At 48.1% G+C, this 27,047-nt stretch overlaps 1 protein-coding gene across 3 annotated transcripts in view; it reads left to right on the forward strand.

The window, feature by feature from the left end:
* LOC130281672 (alpha-2-macroglobulin-like protein 1) overlaps positions 1 to 27,047 on the forward strand; it is a 152,088-nt gene that overhangs the window by 47,752 nt on the left and 77,289 nt on the right. For all 3 annotated transcript variants that reach the window (XR_008846075.1, XM_056529137.1, XM_056529136.1), the window contains 2 exons: positions 12,614 to 12,767; positions 13,299 to 13,383. Coding sequence is in view for 2 of the 3 variants with exons in the window: in XM_056529137.1 (XP_056385112.1) it covers positions 12,614 to 12,767; positions 13,299 to 13,383 (239 nt within the window). In the remaining variant the exon portion in view is untranslated. The remainder of the gene's footprint in view (positions 1 to 12,613; positions 12,768 to 13,298; positions 13,384 to 27,047) is intronic.

Below are 27,047 nucleotides of genomic sequence, written 5' to 3' on the forward strand. Positions count from 1 at the left end.
AGCACTTTCATCATAGATTTTAGTGTTTTTTTAGATTTTAGAAGTTTGTGTTTTTTGCACTTGTATGTTCTGTAATCAGGGCTGTAGCTCTGATGAGGCCTGTGAGACTATCGCCTCAGGTGCACTGTTGCAAGAGGGCGCAAGGGGGGTCCATCACACATTACACTGAGGCATTGATTCCCAACCAGGGTGCCAGGACACTCTGGTGGGAAATACGGTGCTAACATTTTTTTATTTTTCTGCCCAAGCCTGCGCACCTGTGAGTCACAGGCGCGCAGGCCAGGCGGGAGGGAATTCTGTGTGCAGTGGCGGGACGGGTGATGCTGTAGCACCGGGGAGGGGGGCTGGAAACATTGAGGGAGATTTATGAAAACCTGTGCAAAGGAAAAGTTGCTCATAGCAACCAATCAGATTTCTCATTTCATTTTGCAGAGGCCTTGTTAAAAATGAAAGAAGCAAGCTGATTGGTTGCTATGGGCAACTGGGCAACTTTTCCTCTGCTCAGGTTTTGATAAATCTCCCCCCTTGTGCGTTGTGGGAAGGGTGGTGGCATTGTGTTTGGAGGAGGCTAGAGTCATTTGTAGAAAAAAGGGGAGGATAGTACTGTAAAAGTGCAGAGCCTAATACTAATATGTTTATGTTGCAGGTTCTGCCCAAGAGTTTTGGCTGGAACAGATTATCATGATGTCCTGTGCCAGATGGGGGGGAGGGGGGGGGAGAGAATGACTCTGATTACTCGGTAAGGGTGTCCCGCTATTTTTTTTCCCGAAGTGGTGCCCCAAGCCAAATGGGGGGGGGGGTTTACAATTTTCTGTTCTCGCCTCAGTAGCAAAAAGAGCTAGCTGAGCTAGCTACAGCTCTTTCTGTAATGCACATCATGTAACAATGTTTAGCACTTATCTGATCGCTGTTATAAGAGCCTTGTAGTTTGCAGACTTTGTTTACAGATGTTTTATACTTTATGAAAAGTGACTTGTGAATGTCATAAATAATCATAATTTAACATTCGAATAGGCTATAGATAAATAAATACTTATTTATATAAATAAAAGGCTACACAGCTGTCTGGATTGGAGTGTGAATTTGGGAGATTCGTAGGATAGCTTGGATATGAAGAGTGCTGTAGAAGTGGCACTAATGTGAAGAACTTCTTACAAAAAAATCGTAGGTATCCATAGCCATTAAATTGTTTAATTAAAGTGCTGATTTAACTATAAGTAAGGATTGTGTTTATAATGTGAAAGTGTCCAAAACATTTTATCGTGTTTCATTCAGGCATCAGTTTTCGAGAATCTTTGTAGTTTGCAGACTTTGTTTTAAAATGTTTTATAATTTATGAAAAGTGACGTGTAAATTTTTTAATTATATTTAATATAATTTAAATAAATAATTGCTATACATAAAAGCCAGATAAGAAGTCCAGAATGGAAGGTAACTCTTGTCACTACATTCTCATGGCATGAAGGACATTTCCAAAATAATCTGCATGTCATACTGAATAACAGTATTATTTCACTAACCCAGCACAATCCCTATGCATGTTACAACAAGGAAAAGTGTTCTACACCCCTATTGAGGCTCTCTGTAGCCTGCAAATAGCCGTTTTTATTAGCGATTCACTGCAAACAAATTTGGATCGAACCAAATTTTTCCGGAAAATTCGGCGAATTGGCAAAATCTCTAGTCTTGGCCATAGTGGAATTTGGAGTGTGACTGTTTGAGGTTGTGGAGAGGTGTCTTTTATACTGATAACAAGTTCAAACAGGAGCCATTAATACAGGTAAGGAGTGGAGGACAGAGGAGACTCTTAAAGAAGAAGTTGTTACAGGTCTGTGAGAGCCTGAAATCTTGCTTGTTTGTAAGTGACCAAATACTTATTTTCCACCATAATTTGCTAATAAATTCTTTAAAAATCAGACAATGTGATTTTATGGATTTTTTTTCTTTATGTCTCTCATAGTTGAGGTATACCTATGATAAAAACTACAGGCCTCTCATCTTTTTAAGTGGGAGAATATATATATATATATATATATATATATATATATATATATATATATATATACATACAGTGGTCACTCAAGTTACAATATTAATTGGTTCCAGGACGACCATTGTAGGTTGTAACCATTGTATGTTGAGACCACAACTCTATGGAAACATGGTAATTGGTTCTGAAGCCCCAAAATGTCATCCAAAAATAGGAAAAAGTGAGGATTACAGAAAAATAAGTAGATAACTAATACAAATAAAGCAAATCCTTACATATAAAAGTAAGAAAGATCTGCTGGAGGATGTAAATCACTGTCTATGTAGAGGACAGGATCTTCTACAGGGTCCAGTACAGTACACACACAGTGTAGCAATGTGTGATTTTATGTATGTTTTTTTGCGTCAAATGGAGCATATTTGTGCCAAAATTATCAATCGTCGTATACAAGTTTGTAATTTTGGCACAAATGTAGCCCTACAAAAGGCGCAGACCCCAGAATTCCAGGAATTAAATCTGACTTTGGGACGTTCTATTGTTGTAGCTATTTTCTCTGTCACTTTATTCATGGTGTAGATTTGCGCCTAAATGAAGGTATTTGCGCCTAAACTTGCGCCAAATCGAAAAGTCGCAATTAATGAATTCCAGACCAAAGAATGATTGTAACTGAAATCATGACTAACAAAGTGAAATCAGTGATTTTGTTCTAAACCATTTGGCGCAATTGTTTGTCGGAAAAAATGACAAAAAGGAAAAATTGCGACAAATCACAGACAAAAAAACAGGGTGAAAAACTTCATACATACCCGCCAGTGTCCTAAAAAATTGAGCCACCCCCACCTGGTGTCCATAGGAGCAGATAACCCTGGTACAGATAACATGTAGTACCTCCCTGTATTGTAGGGGGCACTACCAGACACCAGTCAGTGCATGCACTTCAGTAATATACCGTATATACTCGAGTATAAGCCGACCCGAGTATAAGCCGAGACCCCTAATTTTAACCCAAAATCCCAGGAAAAGTTATTGACTCGAGTATAAGCCTAGGGTGGGAAATACCTCATCCCCCCCTGTCATCATCCAGACCCGTCATTAACATCCTCATCATCATCCCCTTGTCATCATCCCACACATCCCCCCTTCATCATCCCCTTATCATCCCACACATCCCCCCTTCATCATCCCCTTATCATCCCACACATCCCCCCTTCATCATCCCCTTATCATCCCACACATCCCCCCTTCATCATCCCCTTATCATCCCACACATCCCCCCTTCATCATCCCCTTATCATCCCACACATCCCCCCTTCATCATCCCCTTATCATCCCACACATCCCCCCTTCATCATCCCCTTATCATCCCACACATCCCCCCTTCATCATCCCCTTATCATCCCACACATCCCCCCTTCATCATCCCCTTATCATCCCACACATCCCCCCTTCATCATCCCCTTATCATCCCACACATCCCCCCTTCATCATCCCCTTATCATCCCACACCCCCCCCCTTCATCATCCCCACACCCCCCCTTCATCATCCTCTTCTCATCATTCGCCCTCAGTGGTCTTCAACCTGCGGACCTCCAGAGGTTTCAAAACTACAACTCCCAGCAAGCCCAGGCAGCCATCGGCTGTCCGGGCTTGCTGGGAGTTGTAGTTTTGAAACCTCCGGAGGTCCGCAGGTTGAAGACCACTGCGGCCTTCAACATCATCCAGCCCCCCTCTCACCCCCTTTAGTTCTGAGTACTCACCTCCGCTCGGCGCTGGTCCGGTCCTGCAGGGCTGTCCGGTGAGGAGGTGGTCCGGTGGGGAGGTGGTCCGGTGGGGAGGTGGTCCGGGCTGCTATCTTCACCGGGGGCGCCTCTTCTCCGCGCTTCCGGCCCGGAATAGAGCCGTTGCCTTGGCAATGACGCAGAATTACGTTGGCAATGAACGCACCTCTGCGTCGTTGTCACGGCAACGTGACTATTCTGAGGCCGGGCCCGAAGCGCTTAGAAGAGGCCTCCCCGGTGAAGATAGCAGCCCGGAACCAGTATCCCACCGGACCACCTCCTCACCGGACAGTCCTGCAGGACCGGACCAGCGCCGAGCGGAGGTGAGTACTCAGAACTAAAGGGGGTGAGAGGGGGCTGGATGATGTTGAAGGCCGCAGTGGTCTTCAACCTGCGGACCTCCGGAGGTTTCAAAACTACAACTCCCAGCAAGCCCGGACAGCCGATGGCTGCCCGGGCTTGCTGTGAGTTGTAGTTTTGAAACCTCTGGAGGTCCGCAGGTTGAAGACCACTGCGGGTGGGGGAGTTCACTCGAGTATAAGCCGAGGGGGGTGTTTTCAGCACGAAAAATCGTGCTGAAAAACTCGGCCTATACTCGAGTATATACGGTAGGTGTTTTACCAGTGAAATGTCCATTCTGATTGGTCGGTTCCTCCAGCTGTGACATGTTTCGCAGATCTGTACTGCCCATAGCATTGTATGTTGAATCTGGTTTTAAGTTACAATGGTCCAGAAAAGATCATTGAATGTTGAAAAACTATTGTATGTTGAGGCCATTGTAAGTTGAGGGATGTCAGGATCCGGGTTGGCGGAGGGTGAGGACACTGGAAGTGGATCCTCTGTACCAGAGAGGTGATGGCGTGGGCCGTACCAGGGGAACGGAGTCTAAGGGGTTACTGGTATTCACCAGAGCTCGCCGCAAAGCGGGATGGACTTGCTGCGGCAGGTAACCCCCAGGTCGTTCCTCCCAGTAGGGACTCAACCTCTCTGGCGGCTGAGATGGCGCGGTACAAAAGGACAAGACAAGGCAAGGTCAGACGTACCAGAAAGGTCAGGGCAGGCGGCAAGGTTCGTAGTCAGGGGCAACAGCAGAGATTCTGGAAACACAGGCAAGGACACACTGGAACGGTTTCACTAGGCACTAGTCAACAAGATCCGGCAGGGACAGGAAGGGGAAGTGATGTTTTATAGGGAAAACAGTGATTGGACTAGTTTGGGCCAGGCACCAATTAGTGGTGCACTGGCCCTTTAAATTTCAGAGAGCCGGCGCGCGCGCGCCCTAGAGAGCACTGCCGCGCGCGCCAGGCAGGGACAGAGGAAGGACGGAGCAGGTGAGAAGAGACATGGGATGCGATCCGTGGGCGGGCACGTCCCGTCCCGCGGATCACATCCCCTCCGGTGACAGGGTAGCAGCGCTCTCGGTCAGCAGCGCCGACCGGAGCGCTGCAAGCAGAGTAACGCTGCGAGCGCTCCGGGGAAGCAGCAGGACCCAGAACGCTCGGCGTTACAGTACCCCCCCCCCCCCCTTGGGTCTCCCCATCTTTTTGGACCCAGAAATCTACGAATGAGTTCCTTGTCAAGGATATTGACCTCGGGTTCCCAGGACCTCTCTTCGGGGCCACAATTCTCCCAATCAACGAGAAAAAATCTTTTACCTCGGACAACCCTGGAGGCGAGGATCTCTTTCACAGAGAAGATATCAGAGGATCCAGAGACAGGAGCAGGAAGAGTGACTTTGGGAGAATAGCGGTTAAGAACAACAGGTTTGAGTAGAGAGACATGGAAGGAGTTAGGAATACGGAGAGAGGAGGGCAGATGAAGTTGGTAAGAGACAGGGTTGATTTGTTTTTTGACTTTGAAAGGTCCTAAAAATCGGAGGCCCAACTTGTAACTGGGTACGCGGAATCGAATATACTTAGCAGAAAGCCGTACCTTGTCACCAGGGGAAAATACAGGAAGAACCCTTCTCTTTTTATAAGCATGCGCCTTCATTCGAGATGAGGCCAGTAGAAGCGACTTTTGAGTCTCACGCCAAATGGAAGAAAAATCTTGCTTCAATTCATCAACGGCAGGAACCCCAGAGGAAGTGGGGATAGGGAGGGGGGAAGCGGGTGACGGCCGTACACCACAAAAAATGGGGATTTGGAAGAAGACTCAGAGTTTTTAAAATTGTACGAAAATTCAGCCCAGGGCAAGAGGTCCACCCAATCGTCTTGGCGAAAGGAGACAAAATGTCGCAGGTAGTCACCAAGTATCTGATTTACTCTTTCCACTTGACCGTTGGATTGAGGGTGGTAAGCAGAAGAAAAATTTAGTTTGATTTTTAATTGACTGCAGAGTGCCCTCCAAAATTTAGAAACAAAGTGGACGCCTCTGTATGAGACGATGTGCGTGGGAAGCCCGTGGAAGCGAAAAATATGAAGAAAAAATTGTTTCGCCAATTGAGGCGCAGAAGGAAGACCCGGCAGAGGAACAAAATGAGCCATTTTGGAAAAACGATCAACGACCACCCAGATGACTGTATTATTGCGGGATGGTGGCAGATCGGTGATGAAGTCCATACCAATATGGGACCATGGCTGTTCAGGTACAGGTAAAGGAAGGAGGAGACCTGCTGGCTTCTGGCGTGGAGTCTTGTCACAGGCACAGGTAGTACAAGCCCGAACAAAATCAGTCACATCCTTCTGCAAGGTGGGCCACCAATAGTGTCTGGAAATCAACTGCACCGACTTCTTGACACCAGCATGTCCGGCCAAAAGAGAAGAATCACCCCATTTAAGAATCTTGTGGCGAAGGCGTGGAGGTACAAAGGTCTTCCATGGAGGAACTTGCACAAGAGTGGTAGGAGCGGAGGAGATGAGACACTCAGGAGGTATGATGTGCTGTGGAGGGGCTTCAGATTCGGAAACATCGGTGGAACGTCTTAGTGCGTCAGCTCTAACGTTCTTGTCGGCTGGACGAAAATGAATTTCAAAATTGAAGCGGGCAAAAAACAATGTCCATCTAGCTTGGCGAGGATTTAATCGCTGGGCAGTCTGGAGATATGATAAGTTTTTATGGTCCGTGTAAATGATGATGGGATGCAGGGACCCTTCTAAAAGATGTCTCCACTCCTCGAGTGCCAATTTAATAGCTAAAAGCTCACGATCTCCAATCGAATAATTTTTTTCTGCAGGAGAGAAGGTCTTGGAGAAAAAGCCACACGTGCGATTTTTCCCAGTAGTGGTCTTTTGAATTAAAACGGCACTGGCACCAACAGAAGAAGCATCTACTTCAAGGATAAAAGGCTTCGAGGGGACAGGCCTGGACAGAACAGGTGCAGAAGCGAAGGCAGCCTTGAGCAGATTAAAGGCCTCCTCCGTCATAGATGGCCAGGACCTCGGGTTCGCGTCTTTTTTGGTCAATGCTACAATAGGTGCAACGATGGTGGAGAAGTGGGGAATAAATTGACGATAGTAATTAGTGAACCCGAGGAAGCGTTGGATAGCTCGCAATCCAGAGGGGCGTGGCCAATCCAGAACCGCAGAGAGTTTGACAGGATACATTTGAAGGCCTTGGCTGGACACAATGTAACCCAAGAAAGGTAGACTACTGCGTTCAAAGAGACACTTTTCAATCTTAGCATAAAGGTGATTTTTGCGTAGGCGCTGTAACACCTGACGGACATGGAGGCGATGTTCCTCAGGGTTAGAAGAAAAAATAAGAATGTCATCCAGGTAGACCACTACACAAGTATATAGCATGTCACGAAAAATCTCATTGACAAAGTCCTGGAAAACTGCTGGGGCGTTGCAAAGGCCGAAAGGCATGACAAGATACTCAAAATGTCCGTCACGGGTGTTGAATGCAGTTTTCCACTCGTCTCCTTCACGTATACGGATAAGATTATAAGCCCCTCTTAGATCGAGTTTGGTAAAAATTTTCGCTCCCCGCAGACAGTCAAACAGTTCAGAGATAAGAGGGAGTGGAAAACGGTTCTTAACGGTAATTTTATTTAAACCGCGGTAATCGATGCATGGGCGTAGGGTTCCATCTTTCTTAGCAACGAAGAAGAATCCTGCTCCAGCAGGAGACGAAGATTTTCTGATAAATCCTTTTTTTAGATTTTCTTGAATATACTCGGACATGGCTTGGGTCTCTGGGGCAGAGAGCGGATAAATCCTGCCACGCGGTGGAGAAGTACCAGGAAGCAAGTCAATAGGGCAATCAAAGGGTCTGTGTGGTGGTAAGACCTCTGCTTGCTTTTTACAAAAAACATCGGAAAAGTCCTGGTAGGCCTTAGGCAGGCCTGGCAGAGAAGAAGCGACGGTTACTTGACTGACGGGTAAGGTCTTAAGGCATCGCTGGTAACAGGTAGGACCCCAACTTCTAATGTCCCCAGAAGACCAGTCGAGAGTAGGAGAGTGGAGCTGGAGCCAAGGCAAGCCTAGTAGAACTTGAGAAGTACAGTTGGGAAGCACAAAAAATTCAATCTCCTCATGATGGAGGACTCCTACGTTCATGCGCAAGGGCACTGTGCGATAGCACACGGTACAGTCCAGATTCTGTCCGCTGACAGAAGAAATGAAGAGAGGCTTGTCGAGACGGGTCACAGGGATGTTGAATCTGTTGACTAATGAGGCCTCAATGAAGTTACCTGTTGAACCAGAGTCCAGAAAGGCCACGGCAGAAAAGGCAGATTTAGCAGGCAAAGAAATCTGTACAGGAATAGTTAAGCGTGGAGAGGTAGAATCCACACCCAGTAACGCCTCTCCCACGTTTACTAGGTGCGTGCGTCTTCCCAGACGTGGAGGACGAACAGGACAGTCCTTCAGGAAATGCTCGGAGCTCACACAGTAAAGGCAAAGGTTCTCATTCCTGCAGCGAGTCCTCTCAAGTTGGGTCAGGCGAGACCGATCCACTTGCATAGCCTCCTCGGTGGAAGGCACAGTCACAGGTTGCAGCGGATGCTGGAAGAGAGGTGTTGGGCGGGGAAACCGCCTGGTGTGAATGAGATCCTTTTCTTGGCGTAGCTCCTGTCGCCTTTCTGAAAAACGCATATCAATGCGGGTGGCCAAATGGATTAGTTCAGACAGGGTTGAGGGTATCTCTCGTGCGGCCAGAACATCTTTGATGTGGCTGGATAAACCCTTCTTGAAGGTCGCGCAGAGAGCCTCATTATTCCAGGCTAATTCTGAGGCAAGAGTCCGGAACTGAATGGCGTAATCGCCCACTGTAGAGTTTCCTTGAACAAGATTCAACAAGGCCGTCTCGGCTGAAGAAACCCGGGCTGGTTCCTCAAAAACAGAGCGTATTTCTGAGAAGAAGGTCTGGACTGAAGCGGTGGCAGGATCGTTGCGGTCCCAAAGCGGAGTGCCCCAAGACAACGCCTTTCCAGAGAATAAGCCGTTCCGTGGGAAACTGGTCAGCCAACAGCTCCAAGTGCAGAGAACATTGGGTCAGGAAGCCTCGGCACAACTTAGAGTCCCCATCAAACTTATCCGGAAGAGATAGACGGACTCTGGTGCTGGAAGCGGCAGCTTGCAGTTAAGGAACTGGTGGAGAAGATGGCTGTAGAGGCAGAAGTTGCTGAACCATTGCAGTCAGTTGTGACAACTGATGTCCTTGTTGGACTACTTGTTGAGACTGTTGGGCCACAACGGAGGTAAGGTCTCCAAGGCTAGGTAGCGGCACCTCAGCGGAATCCATGGCCGGATCTACTGTCAGGATCCGGGTTGGCGGAGGGTGAGGACACTGGAAGTGGATCCTCTGTACCAGAGAGGTGATGGCGTGGGCCGTACCAGGGGAACGGAGTCTAAGGGGTTACTGGTATTCACCAGAGCCTGCCTCAAAGCGGGATGGACTTGCTGCGGCAGGTAACCCCCAGGTCGTTCCTCCCAGTAGCGACTCAACCTCTCTGGCGGCTGAGATGGCGCGGTACAAAAGGACAAGGCAAGGCAAGGTCAGACGTAGCAGAAAGGTCAGGGCAGGCGGCAAGGTTCGTAGTCAGGGGCAACAGCAGAGATTCTGGAAACACAGGCAAGGACACACTGGAACGCTTTCACTAGGCACTAGGCAACAAGATCCGGCAGGGACAGGAAGGGGAAGTGATGTTTTATAGGTGATTGGACTAGATTGGGCCAGGCACCAATTAGTGGTGCACTGGCCCTTTAAATTTCAGAGAGCCGACGCGCGCGCGCGCCCTAGAGAGCGGTGCCGCGCGCGCCGGGCAGGGACAGAGGAAGGACGGAGCAGGTGAGAAGAGACATGGGATGCGATCCGTGAGCGTGCACGTCCCGTCCCGCGGATCGCATCCCCTCTGGTGACAGGGTATCAGCGCTCTCGGTCAGCAGTGCCGACCGGAGCGCTGCAAGCAGAGTAACGCCGCGAGCGCTCCGGGGAAGCAGCAGGACCCGGAGCGATCGGCGTTACAAGGGACCACTGCATATCTGCATATATATATATATATATATATATATATATCAATCAGTCATGAAAGTAGTAGAAGTGGTAACTTAAACGTAGATGATAGTGTCGTCTTGACTCTTGACCACTGGGTTACTAAGTTGAAGATGCAATAAATTCCTCAGTGGCAGGGTCCCTCTCCCTTTTCTGTATGGAATCACCTTAAATGTCATAGATTTCAATAACGTTGCATTACTGTTGTTTTATCCTACTAGTATCATTGTGCTTTATGATATGAGAATTAAACTTCATGTCATCTCAACTTGGTTGGTTGGAATCCTAATAATGTCTGACAAGGTGAATGTGGCAAAGGGTTTTGTGATATGGCTGAGTTAATCAAAATATCAGGTTTGTTATGCCAGAAATAGGGTTGTGTGTATTGTCAGTACTATGGGAGTATGATTAGGTTTGTAGCATCATGTGGCTGGAGTGCAATCCTGTGTCACAATGACGATTCCCACAAACCACTATTTCAATAAAGCTTTAATCTGTACACAAGGCCCAGGGAAATAAAACTTCTAAAGTCAAAGTTCATGAAAAACAACTGGATACTTAACTTTACTCTGGGGTAGATGTATACAGTAACAAAACTTTGGGAGCCTCACATATGTAGTACAGTTCTTCATGAACAGTTCTTTAGGATACACTTTCAGTTTAGGAGCAAGTGGTAAAGATTTACTTGGGTTGTGCTTGTATTTTATTTCTACTTGACTTTGGTAATGTTGCCTTCTTTTGGTTAAGGCTAAGTTTCCACTTGGGTTTTTTTCTGGCAGTTTTTGGAATACTGCCACTGCAGTTTTTCAGCCAAAGTCAGAAGTGGATCCATAAGGGAGGAGAAGTGTAAGTCCTTCCATTATATTTCCCATTCCTTTTTAATACACTTCTGGCTTTGGCTCAAAAACTACAGTGGCAGTTTTCCAAAAACTGCCAGAAAAAAAAACAAGTGGAAACTTAGCCAAACTAGGTTGCTGAAGTTTTATTAAATGGGTTATCCACCATAAGGTGATTTTAGTACATACCTGGCAGACAGTAATGGACATGCTTAGGAAGGATCTGCGCTTGTCTTTGGGCTAAATGGCTATGTTGTTAGATTACCATAATACTGTGGCTAGCTTTTTGTGAACAGGTATTTCCTGTTTGAGTTTTTCTTTTTTGACTACAAATCCCATAATTCCCTTTTCCTCCCTCCCACACATCAGCCACCCCACCCATTGAAACATAAATGAGCTGCATCCATTCAAAAGACCTGTGGTTTTCAATCAGGGTGCCTACAGCTTTTGCATTAGTTGCAACTAAATGATCTCACCAAGCAATCGCTCCACCCATTGAAGCAGACAGGCTCCCTGTCATCAGCTGACTAGTGAGTCAGGTCTCGGCTGCATTGCAACCTGGGAAAAATCTGAGACAACAGTCATTTTGTATGCTTTTAAAAATAAATATTGGGGTGAAAATCACAGATGAATTGTGAGAAAACCGTCACACACAGGTACAGACACTATATTATGAACTATACTAACTTTACAACCCCTGTAGCACAGTCAAATAAAATAAAAATCCTGGAATACCCCTTTAAGTTCCTGCATGAGCTCAAATCTAATTAAACTTAGCAAGCTATCAAATGTCTTAACAGGAGTGGTACGTGGAAAAGGTTTGCAAGGATTTCTCCCCACTTACTCTATTGGCAATGGAGTCAGACATTCCTTAGCAGTAATAAACACAGCGATATAGACCTCAGCATTTAAGAGACAGACTGTTGGCTGCCCAGCAAGCCTTATAACACTTAAAGGGGTATTCCAGGCCAAAACTTTTTTTATATATCAACTGACTCTGGAAAGTTAAACAGATTTGTAAATTACTTCTATTAAAAAATCTTAATCCTTCCAATAGTTATTAGCTTCTGAAGTTGAGTTGTTTTCTGTCTAACTGCTCTCTGATGACTCACGTCTCGGGGATATTCTCCCGTCATGCACAGCTCCCGGGACGTGACATCTTCATTGAGCAGTTAGACAGAAAACTTCAGAAGCTAATAACTATTGGAAGGATTAAGATTTTTTAATAGAAGTAATTTACAAATCTGTTTAACTTTCCGGAGCCAGTTGATATATATAACAAAAGGTTTTGCCTGGAATACCCCATTAAACCACCCAAACTAGTTTCAGTTTAGCTGCTGGTACTTCTGGGCTGGGCCACCACAATCACCTTAGATAAGATTATGATCATTAAACACCTCTGCCTCGTTCCAAATCTAATCTAATTTTTATATAGGGGGCTCTCACCCTAAGCCTAATTGTCACTAAGGTGATTGTCACAGCATAAATACATTACAGCAATATACCCTTCTGGTTAACATCTGTAATGTTACTATTTCAATAAATCATTAGCTTTTTTATTTACTTAAAAGGATCCAAATAAGAATCGTATTGGCCAATGGTTGAATCTTAAACCTCAGAAAGGCATCATCGACCTGTCCTACTCCCTTGATTCTGAGGCACAACTTGGAGTGTACACAATCATTTCTTCTCACGCTCGCCAGGATTTCTATGTGTCTGAATATGGTAAGACAGTCATTTCTACTTCTTTATGTTCTTTTTGTTTTCTATGCACAAGATATTGTACGGTAACCATAAGGTCATTTAAGTAAAAGTCACAATTTGCGAACATATGGACCCATATTTATCAATCTGTCATAACCAATCACAAATGAGCTTTCCTATTCTTATCAAGCTCTGGTAAAGTGGAAGCTGAGTTATGATTAGTTGTTATGGACAAATCAGAGATTAATAGATCTGGGCTATTCTGTTTGTATATTTTGCCTTCAAATGATCTGAAAGTCATCTTATACTTTTTCTGTCTACTGTGATAGTTCATCAAATAATAGTTTACAACAAAGTACAGCAAATCCGTGTGCTAGCGATGCAAGCAGTTTATTGGACCTGATTGTTCTTCAATATATATTTCCCAAACCATTGAATAAAATTCATGTAATGAGAAAAAAACTTTTATATCGATCTTCTTGCCAGTTAAAGAAAAATATTCCAACATACATTTAATATCACTATGAATTTTGGCTCCATTGTGTCTTTCAGTGCTACCAACTTTTGAAGTTATCGTTCATCTTCCTTCTATCGTCACTATCGTGGAGGAGTCTTTTCCTCTAAAAATATGTGGAAGGTAAGATCTGTCATGTAGATGTATCTACTATCACCTCCTGACTCAATACCCCTAAATCTAAACCTAAAAAGGTCCTACCTCTTCTGCTCTCTGACACTCCACTTCAGCTCCTTGGTCATCTCAGAAGTATACTGTTTCAGGAAGGGAGGGAGCGGGTGCTCATCCCTATCATTCCATGCTGGCAAAACCACACCCATGCGTGATTTATAAGAGTTGCCTGATGTTATCGATGTTGCAGCGATACCATGCACCTTTTGGACATTACGTGTGGGTGTAATGTCCAGGGAGCATGAGTGGAGTGCTGGGGAGAAGAACCTGTAGGACCTTTTCTACTACCTGGACACCCCCTTAAGCCAACTAGAAGGTTCAGACTTAAAGGGGTTATCCACCATAAGGCGATTTTAGTATGTACCTGGCAGACAGTAATGGACATGCTTAGGAAGGATCTGCGCATGTTTTGGGGCTAAATGGCTATGTTGTGAGATTACCATAACACTGTGGCTAGCTTTTCGTGAACTGGTGTTTCCTGTTTGAGTTATTTTTTGCCTACAAATCCCATAATTCCATTTTCCTCCCTCTCACACCTCAGCCACTCCACCCATTGAAACATAAATGAGCTGCATCCATTCAAAAGACCTGTGGTTTTCAATCAGCTGTTGCATTAGTTGCAGATTGATCTCTCTCCCACCAAGTGATCCCTCCCTTTTGAAGCAGACCGGCTCCCTGTAGTCAGCTGACTAGTGAGTCAGGTCTCGGCCGCATTGCAGCCTGGGAAAATCTGAGACAACAGTCATTTTGTATGCTGTTAAAAATAAATGTTGGTGTGAAAATCACATAAGAATTGTGAGAAAACCGTCACACACAGGTACAGACACTATATTATGAACTACACTAACTTTACAGCCCCTGTAGCATAGTCAAATAAAAAAAATCCTGGAATACCCCTTTAACCCCTTAACGACGTAAATATACGTCCTGCGCCGGCTCCCTAGATATGAAGCGGGGTCGCGCTGCGACCCCGCATCACATCGCGTCGGTGCTCATCAACGGCCGGACCGCGGCTAATACCGCACATCACCGATCTCGGCAATGTGCGGTATTAACCCTTTAGAAGCGGCGGTCAAAGCTGACCGCCGCTTCTAAAGTGAAAGTGAAAGTATCCCGGCTAGTCAGTCGGGCTGTTCGGGACCGCCGTGGTGAAATCGCAGCATCCTGAACAGCTTACAGGACACCGGGAGGGCCCTTACCTGCCTCCTCGTGTCTGATCGACGAATGACTGCTCCGTGCCTGAGATCCAGGCAGGAGCAGTCAAGCGCCGATAACACTGATCACAGGCGTGTTAATACACACCAGTGATCAGCATGAGAGATCAGTGTATGCAGTGTTATAGATCCCTATGGGACCTATAACACTGCAAAAAAAAAGTAAAAAAAAAAGTGTTAATAAAGGTCATTTAACCCCTTCCCTAATAAAAGTTTGAATCCCCCCCCTTTTCCCATAAAAAAAATAAAACAGTGTAAATAAAAAAAAAAATAAACATATGTGGTATCGCCGCGTGTGTAAATGTCCGAACTATAAAAATATAATTAATTAATTAATTAATTAAACCGCAAGGTCAATGGCGTACGTGCAAAAAAAATTCCAAAGTCCAAAAAAGCTTATTTTTGGTCACTTTTTATACCATTAAAAAATGAATAAAAAGTGATCAAAAAGTCCGATCAAAACAAAAATCAAACCGATAAAAACTTCAGATCACGGCGCAAAAAATGAGTCCTCATATTGCCCTGTACGTGGAAAAATAAAAAAGTTATAGGGATCAGAAGATGACATTTTTAAACGTATAAATTTTCCTGCAAGTAGTTATGATTTTTTCCAGAAGTACGACAAAATCAAACCTATATAAGTAGGGTATCATTTTAACTGTATGGACCTACAGAATAATGATAAGGTGTCATTTTTATCGAAATATGCACTGCGTAGAAACGGAAGCCCCCAAAAGTTACAAAATGGCGTTTTTTCTTCGATTTTGTCGCACAATGATTTTTTTTTTCCGTTCCGAATTTTTGGGTAAAATGACTAATGTCACTGCAAAGTAGAATTGGTGACGCAAAAAATAAGCCATAATATGGATTTTTCGGTGGAAAATTGAAAGGGTTATGATTTTTAAAAGGTAAGGAGGAAAAAACGAAAGTGCAAAAACTGAAAAACCCTGAGTCCTTAAGGGGTTAAACTAGAGAGCCTAAAGATGCAGCAGATTTGTAAAAAATTTATGTGCATTTTTGGGTAAAAAAATTATGTCTTGTCCCTGCTATTGTCTGTGTGTCTCTGTGCAGAGACAAAATACAGGAAGTGTGGGTGGAACAAGCAAGGCTCTGTGACAGCCCCGGCTCACATAGCAGGCTGACAAGCCAAAAATAAGAAGAAGCGATCTGATTGGTTGCTATGGGCAACTGGTCAACTTTTCCTCTACACAGTTTTTGATAAATATCCCCCATAATGTTATCTACATTATATAAAATATTATTGCAAATGACAGGGCCCATTTAAAGGGAATCAATCATCAGATTTTACCCTATATAACTCTTGGCAAAGCGTTATATAGGGTAAAATCTTTATTTTTACCATTCCCGGGGGATGCTCCTGCCCCCAGGGATGGTGAAGATATGAAGTTATAAACTATTCACCGCCGCCGCCATAAGTAGTTACCTGGGCGGGGAGCTCTTCTCATCTACTCCCGTTCTTCGGCCGGGAGCAACGCTCCCTCCGCTTGATTGATGGGCCGCGTCATCACTCTGCTTTGTCTGTTTAGTGAGCGGAACAATGACGTGGCCCATCAATCAAGCGGAGGGGGCGTCACTCCCGGCCGAAGAACGGGAGTAGATGAGAAGAGCTCTCCGCCCAGGTGACTACTTATGGCGGCGGCGGTGACTAGTTTATAACTTCATATCTTCACCATCCCTGGGGGCAGGAGCATCCCCCGGGAATGGTGAAAATAAAGATTTAACCCTATATAACGCTTTGCCAAGCGTTATATAGGGTAAAATCTGATGATTGGTTCCCTTTAAAGGAGTACTGCACTTCTCAGCGTTTGGAACAAACTGTTCCGAACGCTGGAGTCGGGAGCTCATGACGTCACAACCCACCCTCTCAATGCAAGTCTATGGGAGGGGGTGTGACAGCTTTCACGCCCCCTCCCATAGACTTTCATTGAGGGGGCAGGGCAATATGTCATGATGGGGCGGGGCTATGACATCACTAGCTCCCGGCACCGGCTCCAGCGTTCGGAACAGTTTGTTCCAAACACTGAGCAGCGGAGTACCCCTTTAAGTTAACACTGTCCAAGAATCTGACAATTTCCTAAAATATCTAAATTCTGATTTCATAAATGCAAACAGGTTGTTGTTACGCCGAGCGCTCCGGGTCTCCGCTCCTCCCCGGAGCGCTCGCTTCTCTCTCGCTACCGCAGCGCTCCGGGCAGCTCCACTGACCCGGTGCGCTGCGATACCGTCTCCAGCCGGGATGCGATTCGCGATGCGGGTAGCGCCCGCTCGCGATGCGCATCCCGGCTCCCGTACCTGACTCGCTCTCCGTCTGTCCTGTCCCGGCGCGCGCGGCCCCGCTCCCTAGGGCGCGCGCGCGCCGGGTCTCTGCGATTTAAAGGGCCACTGCGCCGCTGATTGGCGCAGTGGTTCCAATTAGTGTGTTCACCTGTGCACTCCCTATTTATACTTCACTTCCCCTTCACTCCCTCGCCGGATCTTGTTGCCATTGTGCCAGTGAAAGCGTTTCCTTGTGTGTTCCTAGCCTGTGTTCCAGACCTCCTGCCGTTGCCCCCGACTACGATCCTTGCTGCCTGCCCCGACCTTCTGCTACGTCCGACCTTGCTTCTGTCTACTCCCTTGTACCGCGCCTATCTTCAGCAGTCAGAGAGGTTGAGCCGTTGCTAGTGGATACGACCTGGTCACTACCGCCGCAGCAAGACCATCCCGCTTTGCGGCGGGCTCTGGTGAAAACCAGTAGTGACTTAGAACCGATCCACTAGCACGGTCCACGCCAATCCCTCTCTGGCACAGAGGATCCACTACCTGCCAGCCGGCATCGTGACAGTAGATCCGGCCATGGATCCCGCTGAAGTTCCTCTGCCAGTTGTCGCCGACCTCACCACGGTGGTCGCCCAGCAGTCACAACAGATAGCGCAACAAGGCCAACAGCTGTCTCAACTGACCGTGATGCTACAGCAGCTACTACCACAGCTTCAGCAATCATCTCCTCCGCCAGCTCCTGCACCTCCTCCGCAGCGAGTGGCCGCTTCTGGTCTACGACTATCCTTGCCGGATAAATTTGATGGGGACTCTAAATTCTGCCGTGGCTTTCTTTCCCAATGTTCCCTGCACTTGGAGATGATGTCGGACCAGTTTCCTACTGAAAGGTCTAAGGTGGCTTTCGTAGTCAGCCTTCTGTCTGGAAAAGCTCTGTCATGGGCCACACCGCTCTGGGACCGCAATGACCCCGTCACTGCCTCTATACACTCCTTCTTCTCGGAAATTCGAAGTGTCTTTGAGGAACCTGCCCGAGCCTCTTCTGCTGAGACTGCCCTGTTGAACCTGGTCCAGGGTAATTCTTCCGTTGGCGAGTACGCCGTACAATTCCGTACTCTTGCTTCAGAATTATCCTGGAATAATGAGGCCCTCTGCGCGACCTTTAAAAAAGGCCTATCCAGCAACATTAAAGATGTTCTGGCCGCACGAGAAATCACTGCTAACCTACATGAACTCATCCATCTTGCCACTCGCATTGACATGCGTTTTTCCGAAAGGCGTCAGGAGCTCCGCCAGGATATGGACTTTGTTCGCACAAGGCGTTTTTTCTCCCCGGCTCCTCTCTCCTCTGGTCCCCTGCAATCCGTTCCTGTGCCTCCCGCCGTGGAGGCTATGCAGGTCGACCGGTCTCGCCTGACACCTCAAGAGAGGACACGACGCCGCATGGAGAATCTCTGCCTGTACTGTGCCAGTACCGAACACTTCCTGAAGGATTGTCCTATCCGTCCTCCCCGCCTGGAAAGACGTACGCTGACTCCGCACAAAGGTGAGACAGTCCTTGATGTCTACTCTGCTTCTCCACGTCTTACTGTGCCTGTGCGGATATCTGCCTCTGCCTTCTCCTTCTCTACTATGGCCTTCTTGGATTCCGGATCTGCAGGAAATTTTATTTTGGCCTCTCTCGTCAACAGGTTCAACATCCCAGTGACCAGTCTCGCCAGACCCCTCTACATCAATTGTGTAAACAATGAAAGATTGGACTGTACCATACGTTTCCGCACGGAGCCCCTTCTAATGTGCATCGGACCTCATCACGAGAAGATTGAATTTTTGGTCCTCCCCAATTGCACTTCCGAAATCCTCCTTGGACTACCCTGGCTTCAACTCCATTCCCCAACCCTGGATTGGTCCACTGGGGAGATCAAGAGTTGGGGGCCCTCTTGTTTCAAGGACTGCCTAAAACCGGTTCCCAGTACCCCTTGCCGTGACTCTGTGGTTCCCCCTGTAACCGGTCTTCCTAAGGCCTATATGGACTTTGCGGATGTTTTTTGCAAAAAACAAGCTGAGACTCTACCTCCTCACAGGCCTTATGATTGTCCTATTTACCTCCTCCCGGGCACTACTCCACCCCGGGGCAGAATCTATCCTCTGTCCGCCCCAGAGACTCTTGCTATGTCGGAGTACATCCAGGAAAATTTAAAAAAGGGCTTTATCCGTAAATCCTCCTCTCCTGCCGGAGCCGGATTTTTCTTTGTGTCCAAAAAAGATGGCTCTCTACGTCCTTGCATTGACTACCGCGGTCTTAATAAAATCACGGTAAAGAACCGCTACCCCCTACCCCTCATCTCTGAACTCTTTGATCGCCTCCAAGGTGCCCACATCTTTACCAAACTGGACTTAAGAGGTGCTTATAATCTCATCCGCATCAGAGAGGGGGATGAATGGAAAACGGCATTTAACACTAGAGATGGACACTTTGAGTATCTGGTCATGCCCTTTGGCCTGTGCAACGCCCCTGCCGTCTTCCAAGACTTTGTTAATGAAATTTTTCGTGATCTCTTATACTCCTGTGTTGTTGTATATGTTACGCCGAGCGCACCGGGTCCCCGCTCCTCCCCGGAGCGCTCGCTTCACTCTCTCCGCTGCAGCGCTCCGGTCACGTCCTCTGACCCGGGGCGCTGCGATCCCGCTGCCAGCCGGGATGCGATTCGCGATGCGGGTAGCGCCCGCTCGCGATGCGCACCCCGGCTCCCCTACCTGACTCGCTCCCCGTCTGTTCTGTCCCGGCGCGCGCGGCCCCGCTCCCTAGGGCGCGCGCGCGCCGGGTCTCTGCGATTTAAAGGGCCACTGCACCGCTGATTGGCGCAGTGGTTCCAATTAGGGTAATCACCTGTGCACTTCCCTATATTACCTCACTTCCCTTGCACTCCCTTGCCGGATCTTGTTGCCTTAGTGCCAGTGAAAGCGTTCCTTGTGTGTTCCTTGCCTGTGTTTCCAGACCTTCTGCCGTTGCCCCTGACTACGATCCTTGCTGCCTGCCCCGACCTTCTGCTACGTCCGACCTTGCTTCTGCCTACTCCCTTGTACCGCGCCTATCTTCAGCAGCCAGAGAGGTGAGCCGTTGCTAGTGGATACGACCTGGTCACTACCGCCGCAGCAAGACCATCCCGCTTTGCGGCGGGCTCTGGTGAAAACCAGTAGTGGCTTAGAACCGGTCCACTAGCACGGTCCACGCCAATCCCTCTCTGGCACAGAGGATCCACTACCTGCCAGCCGGCATCGTGACAGTAGATCCGGCCATGGATCCCGCTGAAGTTCCTCTGCCAGTTGTCGCTGACCTCACCACGGTGGTCGCCCAGCAGTCACAACAGATAGCGCAACAAGGCCAACAGCTGTCTCAACTGACCGTTATGCTACAACAGTTACTACCACAGCTTCAGCAGTCATCTCCTCCGCCAGCTCCTGCACCTCCTCCACAGCGAGTGGCCGCTCCTGGGATACGCTTATCCTTGCCGGATAAATTTGATGGGGACTCTAAGTTTTGCCGTGGCTTTCTTTCCCAATGTTCCCTGCATCTGGAGATGATGTCGGACCTGTTTCCCACTGAAAGGTCTAAGGTGGCTTTCGTAGTCAGTCTTCTGTCCGGAAAAGCCCTGTCATGGGCCACACCGCTCTGGGACCGCAATGACCCCGTCACTGCCTCTGTACACTCCTTCTTCTCAGAAATCCGAAGTGTCTTTGAGGAACCTGCCCGAGCCTCTTCTGCTGAGACTGCCCTGTTGAACCTGGTCCAGGGTAATTCTTCCGTTGGCGAGTATGCCGTACAATTCCGTACACTTGCTTCAGAATTGTCCTGGAATAATGAGGCCCTCTGCGCGACCTTCAAAAAAGGCCTATCCAGCAACATTAAAGATGTTCTGGCCGCACGAGAAATCCCTGCTAATCTACATGAACTCATTCACCTAGCCACTCGCATTGACATGCGTTTTTCTGAAAGGCGCCAGGAACTCCGCCAAGATATGGACTCTGTTCGCACGAGGCGTTTCGTCTCCTCGGCTCCTCTCTCCTCTGGTCCCCTGCAATCTGTTCCTGTGCCTCCCGCCGTGGAGGCTATGCAGGTCGACCGGTCTCGCCTGACACCTCAAGAGAGGACACGACGCCGTATGGAGAACCTCTGCCTGTACTGTGCTAGTACCGAACACTTCCTGAGGGATTGTCCTATCCGTCCTCCCCGCCTGGAAAGACGTACGCTGACTCCGCACAAAGGTGAGACAGTCCTTGATGTCTACTCTGCTTCTCCACGTCTTACTGTGCCTGTGCGGATGTCTGCCTCTGCCTTCTCCTTCCCTGCTGTGGCCTTCTTGGACTCTGGATCTGCAGGAAATTTTATTTTGGCCTCTCTCGTCAACAGGTTCAACATCCCGGTGACCAGTCTCGCCAGTCCCCTCTACATCAATTGTGTAAATAATGAAAGATTGGACTGTACCATACGTTTCCGCACGGAGCCCCTTCTTATGAGCATCGGATCTCATCATGAGAGGATTGAACTTTTGGTCCTCCCCAATTGCACCTCGGAAATTCTCCTTGGACTTCCCTGGCTTCAACTTCATTCCCCTACCCTGGATTGGTCCACTGGGGAGATCAAGAGTTGGGGGTCCTCTTGTTCCAAGAACTGTCTAAAACCGGTTCCCAGTAACCCTTGCCGTAACTCTGTGGTTCCTCCACTAACCGGTCTCCCTAAGGCCTATATGGACTTCGCGGATGTTTTCTGCAAAAAACAAGCTGAGACACTACCTCCTCACAGGCCTTATGATTGCCCTATCGACCTCCTCCCGGGTACTACTCCACCCCGGGGCAGAATTTATCCTCTCTCTGCCCCAGAGACTCTTGCCATGTCCGAATACGTCCAGGAGAATCTAAAGAAGGGCTTTATCCGTAAATCCTCCTCTCCTGCCGGAGCCGGATTTTTCTTTGTGTCCAAAAAAGATGGCTCCCTACGTCCTTGCATTGACTACCGCGGTCTTAATAAAATCACGGTTAAGAACCGCTACCCCTTACCCCTCATCTCTGAACTCTTTGATCGCCTCCAAGGTGCCCACATCTTCACTAAATTGGACTTAAGAGGCGCCTATAACCTCATCCGCATCAGAGAGGGGGACGAGTGGAAAACGGCATTTAACACCAGAGATGGACACTTTGAGTATCTGGTCATGCCCTTTGGACTGTGCAACGCCCCTGCCGTCTTCCAAGACTTTGTCAATGAAATTTTTCGTGATCTGTTATACTCCTGTGTTGTTGTATATCTGGACGATATCCTAATTTTTTCTGCCAATCTAGAAGAACACCGCCAGCATGTCCGTATGGTTCTTCAGAGACTTCGTGACAACCAACTCTATGCCAAAATTGAGAAATGTCTGTTTGAATGCCAATCTCTTCCTTTTCTAGGATATTTGGTCTCTGGCCAGGGACTACAGATGGATCCAGACAAACTCTCTGCCGTCTTAGATTGGCCACGCCCCTCCGGACTCCGTGCTATCCAACGCTTTTTGGGGTTCGCCAATTATTACAGGCAATTTATTCCACATTTTTCTACCATTGTGGCTCCTATCGTGGCTTTAACCAAAAAAAGTGCTGATCCCAAGTCCTGGCCTCCTCAAGCAGAAGACGCCTTTAAACGACTCAAGTCTGCCTTTTCTTCGGCTCCCGTCCTCTCCAGACCTGACCCTTCCAAACCCTTCCTATTGGAGGTTGATGCCTCCTCAGTGGGAGCTGGAGCTGTTCTTCTACAAAAAAATTCTTCCGGGCATGCTGTCACTTGTGGTTTTTTCTCTAGGACCTTCTCTCCAGCGGAGAGGAACTACTCCATCGGGGATCGAGAGCTTCTAGCCATTAAATTAGCACTTGAGGAATGGAGGCATCTGCTGGAGGGATCAAGTTCTCCTGTTATTATCTACACCGACCACAAGAACCTCTCCTACCTCCAGTCTGCCCAACGGCTGAATCCTCGCCAGGCCCGGTGGTCTCTGTTCTTTGCCCGATTTAATTTTGAGATTCACTTTCGTCCTGCCGATAAGAACATTAGGGCCGATGCTCTCTCTCGTTCCTCGGATGCCTCAGAAGTTGATCTCCCTCCGCAACACATCATTCCACCTGACTGCCTGATCTCCACTTCTCCTGCCTCCATCAGGCAGACTCCTCCAGGGAAGACCTTTGTTTCTCCACGCCAACGCCTCGGAATCCTCAAATGGGGTCACTCCTCCCATCTCGCAGGTCATGCGGGCATCAAGAAATCTGTGCAACTCATCTCCCGCTTCTATTGGTGGCCGACTCTGGAGACGGATGTTGGGGACTTTGTGCGAGCCTGCACTATCTGTGCCCGGGATAAGACTCCTCGCCAGAAGCCCGCTGGTTTTCTTCATCCTCTGCCTGTCCCCGAACAGCCTTGGTCTCTGATTGGTATGGATTTTATTACTGATTTACCCCCTTCCCGTGGCAACACTGTTATTTGGGTGGTCGTTGATCGATTCTCCAAAATGGCACATTTCATCCCTCTTCCTGGTCTTCCTTCTGCGCCTCAGTTGGCTAAACAATTTTTTGTACACATTTTTCGTCTTCACGGGTTGCCTACGCAGATTGTCTCGGATAGAGGTGTCCAATTCGTGTCTAAATTCTGGAGGGCTCTCTGTAAACAACTCAAGATTAAATTAAATTTTTCCTCTGCATATCATCCCCAGTCCAATGGACAAGTAGAAAGAATTAACCAGATCTTGGGTGATTATTTGCGACATTTTGTTTCCTCCCGCCAGGATGACTGGGCAGATCTCCTTCCATGGGCCGAATTCTCGTATAACTTCAGGGTCTCTGAATCTTCCTCCAAATCCCCATTTTTCGTGGTGTACGGCCGTCACCCTCTTCCCCCCCTCCCTACCCCCTTGCCCTCTGGTCTGCCCGCTGTGGATGAAATTTCTCGTGACCTTTCCATTATATGGAGAGAGACCCAAAATTCTCTCTTACAGGCTTCTTCACGCATGAAGAGGTTCGCGGATAAGAAAAGAAGAGCTCCCCCCGTTTTTTCCCCTGGAGACAAGGTATGGCTCTCCGCTAAATATGTCCGCTTCCGTGTCCCTAGCTACAAGTTGGGACCACGCTATCTTGGTCCTTTCAAAATTTTGTGTCAAATTAATCCTGTCTCTTATAAACTTCTTCTTCCTCCTTCTCTTCGTATCCCTAATGCCTTTCACGTCTCTCTTCTCAAACCACTCATCCTCAACCGTTTTTCTCCCAAATCTGTTCCTCCCACTCCTGTTTCCGGCTCCTCGGACGTCTTCTCGGTCAAGGAAATTTTGGCTGCCAAAAAGGTCAGAGGGAAAAATTTTTTTTTAGTAGACTGGGAGGGTTGTGGTCCTGAAGAGAGATCCTGGGAACCTGAGGACAACATCCTTGACAAAAGTCTGCTCCTCAGGTTCTCAGGCTCCAAGAAGAGGGGGAGACCCAAGGGGGGGGGTACTGTTACGCCGAGCGCTCCGGGTCCCCGCTCCTCCCCGGAGCGCTCGCTTCACTCTCTCCGCTGCAGCGCTCCGGTCACGTCCTCTGACCCGGGGCGCTGCGATCCCGCTGCCAGCCGGGATGCGATTCGCGATGCGGGTAGCGCCCGCTCGCGATGCGCACCCCGGCTCCCCTACCTGACTCGCTCCCCGTCTGTTCTGTCCCGGCGCGCGCGGCCCCGCTCCCTAGGGCGCGCGCGCGCCGGGTCTCTGCGATTTAAAGGGCCACTGCACCGCTGATTGGCGCAGTGGTTCCAATTAGGGTAATCACCTGTGCACTTCCCTATATTACCTCACTTCCCTTGCACTCCCTTGCCGGATCTTGTTGCCTTAGTGCCAGTGAAAGCGTTCCTTGTGTGTTCCTTGCCTGTGTTTCCAGACCTTCTGCCGTTGCCCCTGACTACAATCCTTGCTGCCTGCCCCGACCTTCTGCTACGTCCGACCTTGCTTCTGCCTACTCCCTTGTACCGCGCCTATCTTCAGCAGCCAGAGAGGTGAGCCGTTGCTAGTGGATACGACCTGGTCACTACCGCCGCAGCAAGACCATCCCGCTTTGCGGCGGGCTCTGGTGAAAACCAGTAGTGGCTTAGAACCGGTCCACTAGCACGGTCCACGCCAATCCCTCTCTGGCACAGAGGATCCACTACCTGCCAGCCGGCATCGTGACAGTATATCTGGACGATATCCTGATTTTTTCTGCCAATCTAGAAGAACACCGCCAGCATGTCCGTATGGTTCTTCAGAGACTTCGTGACAATCAACTTTATGCCAAGATAGAGAAATGTCTGTTTGAATGCCAATCTCTTCCTTTCCTAGGATACTTGGTCTCTGGCCAGGGACTACAAATGGATCCAGACAAACTCTCTGCCGTCTTAGATTGGCCACGCCCCTCCGGACTCCGTGCTATCCAACGTTTTTTGGGGTTCGCCAATTATTACAGGCAATTTATTCCACATTTTTCTACCGTTGTGGCTCCTATCGTGGCTTTAACCAAAAAAAATGCCAATCCCAAGTCTTGGCCTCCTCAAGCGGAAGACGCCTTTAAACGGCTCAAGTCTGCCTTTTCTTCGGCTCCCGTGCTCTCCAGACCTGACCCATCTAAACCCTTCCTATTGGAGGTTGATGCCTCCTCTGTAGGAGCTGGAGCGGTCCTTCTACAAAAAAATTCTTCCGGGCATGCTGTTACTTGTGGTTTTTTTTCTAGGACCTTCTCTCCGGCGGAGAGGAACTACTCCATCGGGGATCGAGAGCTTCTAGCCATTAAATTAGCACTTGAGGAATGGAGGCATCTGCTGGAGGGATCAAGATTTCCAGTTATTATTTACACCGATCACAAGAACCTCTCCTATCTCCAGTCTGCCCAACGGCTGAATCCTCGCCAGGCCAGGTGGTCTCTGTTCTTTGCCCGATTTAATTTTGAAATTCACTTACGGCCTGCCGATAAGAACATTAGGGCCGATGCTCTCTCTCGTTCCTCGGATGCCTCGGAAGTTGAACTCTCTCCGAAACACATCATTCCTCCTGACTGCCTGATTTCCACTTCTCCAGCCTCCATCAGGCAAACTCCTCCAGGAAAGACCTTCGTCTCTCCACGCCAACGCCTCGGAATCCTCAAATGGGGTCACTCCTCCCATCTCGCAGGTCATGCAGGCATCAAGAAATCTGTGCAACTCATCTCTCGCTTCTATTGGTGGCCGACTCTGGAGACGGATGTCGTGGACTTTGTGCGAGCATGCACTGTCTGTGCCCGGGATAAGACTCCTCGCCAGAAGCCCGCTGGTTTTCTTCATCCTCTGCCTGTCCCCGAACAGCCTTGGTCTCTGATTGGTATGGATTTTATTACAGACCTACCCCCATCCCGTGGCAACACTGTTGTTTGGGTGGTCGTTGATCGATTCTCCAAGATGGCACATTTCATCCCTCTTCCTGGTCTTCCTTCAGCGCCTCAGTTGGCTAAACAATTTTTTGTACACATTTTTCGTCTTCACGGGTTGCCCACACAGATAGTCTCGGATAGAGGCGTCCAATTCGTGTCAAAATTCTGGAGGGCTCTCTGTAAACAACTCAAGATTAAATTAAACTTTTCTTCTGCATATCATCCTCAATCCAATGGACAAGTAGAAAGAATTAACCAGGTCTTGGGTGATTATTTACGACATTTTGTTTCCTCCCGCCAGGATGATTGGGCAGATCTTCTACCATGGGCCGAATTCTCGTATAACTTTAGAGTCTCTGAATCTTCCTCCAAATCCCCATTTTTCGTGGTGTACGGCCGTCACCCTCTTCCCCCCCTCCCTACTCCCTTGCCCTCTGGTTTGCCCGCTGTAGATGAAGTGACTCGTGATCTTTCCACCATATGGAAAGAGACCCAAGATTCTCTTTTACAGGCTTCATCTCGCATGAAAAAGTTTGCCGATAAGAAAAGAAGAGCTCCCCCCATTTTTGCTCCCGGAGACAAGGTATGGCTCTCCGCTAAATATGTCCGCTTTCGTGTCCCCAGTTACAAACTGGGTCCACGCTATCTTGGTCCTTTCAAAGTCTTGTGCCAAATTAATCCTGTCTCTTACAAACTTCTTCTTCC

This window comes from Hyla sarda, chromosome 7, assembly GCF_029499605.1.
Source record: "Hyla sarda isolate aHylSar1 chromosome 7, aHylSar1.hap1, whole genome shotgun sequence".
In the NCBI taxonomy this organism is placed as follows: Eukaryota; Metazoa; Chordata; class Amphibia; order Anura; family Hylidae; genus Hyla; species Hyla sarda.